The sequence below is a fragment of the Sander lucioperca genome, chromosome 17 (assembly GCF_008315115.2).
Source record: "Sander lucioperca isolate FBNREF2018 chromosome 17, SLUC_FBN_1.2, whole genome shotgun sequence".
NCBI lineage: Eukaryota > Metazoa > Chordata > Actinopteri > Perciformes > Percidae > Sander > Sander lucioperca.
Genome location: NC_050189.1, coordinates 18,479,948 through 18,484,947, shown reverse-complemented (window position 1 = coordinate 18,484,947; position 5,000 = coordinate 18,479,948). Strand labels below are relative to the sequence as shown.

The following is a 5,000-nucleotide window of genomic DNA, read 5'->3' as shown; positions in this document are numbered from 1 at the left end:
GAAAGGAGGTGAAAGCGGGGAGAGGGAGGAAAGAAGATGGATTGAGAGAGGAAAAAGAGACAACGAGGATGAAGGGCGAGAGAGGACAGGAGAGGATGGAGAGAAAGAGAGAGAGGGAGCGAGGGAGGGAGAAAACAAGGGAGGATGGGATGAAGAAAAGGAATATGAACAAAGTGAATCTGTGAATGGATAAATTATTGAATGGATAAGAGCCAATAATAAGGGGATAAATCATTCCTGTTATCGCCATGGTAACGAACCCAGCTGTGCCGTCTCCTGCCCTGACCTTCCCGTAGACAAACAATCATCAGTTATGACCAATAATCATCAATAACCGCTGGCACCTGCCACCAGCTGTTACATTCCTGATCCCTTCTGCCCCTTTGCACTGCAGCGAAATAACATGTATTTTAAATATATTTATTATCAGCTATAATGTAGCGATACACGAAGAAAAAAAGCCAATTTAATTTTCATTAATACATATAATAAATGTGTGTGAATAGCAAATAATATATATATATTATATATATAAAATAATTTTTTTTTTTTTACAAAATCCCATTTTGAACAATCAAAAAACTAAAACTAAAATATGTATTCTGAATCCCATCGGCAATTTAAAAACAAAAATGTAGCCTCATATTATACACATAGCACATATGTAGGCTATAAATCATATATTAGGACAATTATATAATAAAAAAAAAATCTAAAAAATAAATAAATAAAGTGGTCAACAAAATTAAAATATGGAAATATAAAAATAAATAAAATAAAAATATATTTTTTATAGCCTATAAACAATTAAATAAGCTATGCTTCACGGAAATCCAAATTCAAAAAGGACAATATATTTAAAAAAAATAATTAATTAGGCCTCCAATTGTTCATCATAAAAATAAAAAAAATTACTTAAAATCTTCTTTAAAAATATCTACTAACGTTACTAAAAAAATATATGAAATCTAAATTATTAAAATAAATGAAAATAACAGCCTGTTCACCGCCTCGGTTCACTCACTACCCTCCTCGACCCTGTTCAGCCTCGTGCATCCTGCCTCCTGCCTCCGTCTCTAGGCGACACAGAACTAGCTGCCGCCACCGCATCCGCATCCGCCAGGGGAACCAAAATGACCGGGCACCAGTTTCTCCACCGATCCCCCCCCCCCTCCCCTCGGTGTCGTTCGCTCGGTGTCAAACCCCCCGGAGCCCCGCTGTTAGCTAGTTATCTGTCCTTCCTCCTGCAACATGGCTGAACGGCACCCAGACTCACCGACACACCGAGTCAGAAAGTCATTCCCCCGGTGTGGGATGGCGGAAGGATTTAACGTACCCTTTAACCGCCAATGTAGACATTTCTTAACGTATTTTTCCAGTTACTAGGAACGAGGGCAGGTGTCAAGAGCCCTGCCGTTGGTTACCGTTGGCCCCCCCTCAGCCCCCCCCCTCCTCCCCTCCCCTCCCTCGCGCTCTCCTGCAACATGGCTGAACAGTAACCCGACCTCACAAGACCTCAAAAGTCATTTTCACGGGTCAGCTAACATCGATAACCGGCCATTGCTAGCACTCACTCGCCCCGGGACGGACAGCCCTCTCACAGCCCATCTTTTCCTCCGTGACTTACCGGTACCGGCAGGGCAGGTGGCGGCGGCGGCGGCGGAGGTGGTGCAGTCCGGGGCATAGCCTATATATAGACTCCTATAGATTTCTTCCATGTCGAATTCCCTCCATCTTTTCCTCTTCTTTTGTCACCTTTTCACTCGGTTTCTCTCTCGCTTTTTTTTTTAACGGTTTGAACAAAAACGGCGAGGAAATGATCCAGTTTTTTTTCCCCGAGCCCGAGGATGACGGGTCGGTCACCGAGCAGGGCAGATGGAGGTTTCCGCCTCCCGTCTTTTCTCTCTCTCTCTCTCTCTCTCTCTCTCTCTCTCTCTCTCTCTCTCTCTCTCTCTCTCTGTGAGAGAGAGATGCAGTGTGTGTGTGTGTGTGTGTGTCTGTGTGTGTGCGTGCGTGTGTCCACGCGCCGGATCATAGCACAAGGGCAGGACACGCGTGAACTCGTGCGCACGCGCACATGCTCGCGCCCATATACCAGCACACACACAGACTTTACATGTCATACAAATAATGAGTTTATATTCACATTTTAACACAGATTAGGCTACTGAATAACAGTCAACAGTATCTCTGACTGGACCAGAAAATCAATGAAGTAAGAACTCCTATAACTGGGGAAATATTTAAAAAAAATATAGAAATATAAATAGAAACATCGGACATTGCGTACAACGTTGGATAAACTATTCGATAGGGTGTCGGCTTTTTTCCCCCCTATAGGCAACTATCTATCTTAGCCCGGGAAAACCCTGACGAACTTACAGCAAATTTGAGATTTGCTCTGCAAGTCCGTCTGGCCGAGAGCCCATTGAAGCCTTTATATAAATATATATATATATATATATATATATATATATATATATATATATATATATATATATGATTCAAGCCCATAGAGCTCAACAGTTACCGCCCACTTTTTTTCGGTTCTGTCTCCGGAAGTGCTTCTCCCAAGGGGGTAAGCCTCTCTTTGGACCGCGTAGCTCCTATGGCGCCATTTTCATGCTACCAAGCCATCACCTCCCGTTAGCATCCCATTGACTGCCATTCATTTTGACGTCACTTTGACAGAGAATAACTTTACATCTGAAGAGTTTAAAGACTCTATTTGTCCGTTGTTTATTTCTAAAGAAACACGACAATGTATAAAAGGCTCCATTACCTTGTACCTCACGTTATGGCTCCGTAGCAGACGTTTTTATAAAAACAGGCTAACGATTGTGTCATAACCACGAGACTTACTGTCGCATAGTAGAGGAATTACCGTATAGTACAGGAGAAGCTCTCAGGCAGTTTGGACTTAAATTAGCTGTTTAAGTTTAATTACTAATGTTAACTATCATTTTAGTGATCAATAATTAGCCTGTGTCTATGTTATCTCCTTACATATACCTACGCTCTCCGTCTCTGGAAGATTGGGAATGATTGAGATTTCTCTTCAGTCCCTCCAGAAAAACGCAATAATGCGATCGCATAATTCAATGCATAATCAGCTAAAGTCCGCATATTTATGCGAGGGGGCGCATTTTTTTGAAATACGCCGCACTTTCGCCGCATAAATTGCCGATTTCCGCGCAAAATGTGCGGGGCTTGCATGATTTCATAATCCCCGCATTTTCGTTGCAAAAAAGTCACACACATATCTTAGCAGAAAGTTGAAAAATGTTGCGTTTACTTCACACAAGAGCAGCCATTTCCCCCTGTTGCCGTGGGAACGTTATCAAGTGACGTAATTACGCGACGTGAACATCATCGAAAAGCTGCAAACCCCGCGATGAAGCCACGATGAAACCGCAGTTTTTGCAAGTTCCCGCAATTTCATCGCATAAAATTGCATAAATATCCCGCATATTCCATCGCATTTTTTTAAGAAAACGTGCCGCATAATCAAGGATTTTTGCCCGCAACAATCACAAAAAAACTTGCCATTTTTCTGGGAGGACTTTCTCTTGGCACAGCTACCGGAAGACTTCCAACTTTCAGACTCACCGGAAAAGGTCTTCTAATATCCTTCACTGGTCTCTGTCCAGAGCAACGGGATCTGTTGGTCCATTTATATATGTCTATGGCTTTTCCCCATCCAATTGTTTCATTGACGTTTCGATAAATTGCTTATATATAGAGTAGTACTTAAATAGAGTTTTAAGTCTGGAACCGAGCCAACCAGCTACGAGATGAATAGTGAACATAACACATTTGATTTGGCGCAAAAAAAACATTTTGAAAACGGCAAAAAAGGCAGAAGGTCCAAGACCGTGTACAGAAACTATCGTAGACTTCAATGGTAGAAGCTCGCTCTAGCCGTTCGCGGTTTCCATAGACAGTAGGCTATATAAGAATGGACCAACAGGTCCCGTGTCTCTGGACGGAGACCAGTGAAGGATATTAGAAGACCTTTTCCGGTGATGGCTGAGCGTTACTGAGCAGCCTCCAACTGAGCTTGAAGACGTAGATGTGCCGTGAGCAACCTGTCTGAAAGTTGTAAGTCTTCTGGTAGCTGTGCCAAGAGAAATCTCAATCATTCCCAATCTAGCAGAGACGGAGAGCGTAGGTATATGTAAGGAGATAACATAGACACAGGCTAATTATTGATCACTAAAATGATAGTTAACATTAGTAATTAAACTTAAACAGCTAATGTAAGTCCAAACTGCCTGCGAGCTTCTCCTGTACTATACGGTAATTCCTCTACTATGAGACAGTAAGTCTCGTGGTTATGACCCAATCGTTAGCCTGTTTTTATAAAAACGTCTGCTACGGAGCCATAACGTGAGGTACAAGGTAACGGAGCCTTTTATACATTGTCGTGTTTCTTTAGAAATAAACAACGGACAAATAGAGTCTTTAAACTCTTCAGATGTAAAGTTATTCTCTGTCAAAGTGACGTCAAAATGAATGGAGGAGCAGAAACCTTCGTTACACAACCACGTAGACATTATGGGATGGTTTAGACATTATGGGATGGTTTAGTCATTATGGGATGGTTTAGACATTATGGGATGGTTTAGTCATTATGGGATGGTTTAGACATTATGGGATGGTTTAGTCATTATGGGATGGTTTAGACATTATGGGATGGTTTAGTCATTATGGGATGGTTTAGACATTATGGGATGGTTTAGTCATTATGGGATGGTTTAGTCATTATGGGATGGTTTAGACATTATGGGATGGTTTAGTCATTATGGGATGGTTTAGACATTATGGGATGGTTTAGTCATTATGGGATGGTTTAGACATTATGGGATGGTTTAGACCACGTCGCTCGGGGTCAGTCTACCTCGGATGGTTTAGACATTATGGGATGGTTTAGACATTATGACTGATATTCTAAATCCTTATGGAGAAAATCAACGGTATTTTTACTTCCGGAGTCGGCT

General features: G+C 41.8%; 2 protein-coding genes across 3 annotated transcripts in view; one reads left to right on the top strand and one right to left on the bottom strand.

The window, feature by feature from the left end:
- LOC116061814 overlaps positions 1-1,937 on the bottom strand; it is a 23,209-nt gene extending 21,272 nt beyond the window's left edge. For both annotated transcript variants that reach the window (XM_031316173.2, XM_031316174.2), the window contains exon 1: positions 1,628-1,937. Coding sequence is in view for 1 of the 2 variants with exons in the window: in XM_031316174.2 (XP_031172034.2) it covers positions 1,628-1,684 (57 nt within the window). In the remaining variant the exon portion in view is untranslated. The remainder of the gene's footprint in view (positions 1-1,627) is intronic.
- The window catches only part of LOC116064546 (zinc finger protein 239-like), a 914,372-nt gene that overhangs the window by 643,443 nt on the left and 265,929 nt on the right, over positions 1-5,000 (top strand). The gene's annotated exons all lie outside the window — the stretch shown is intronic.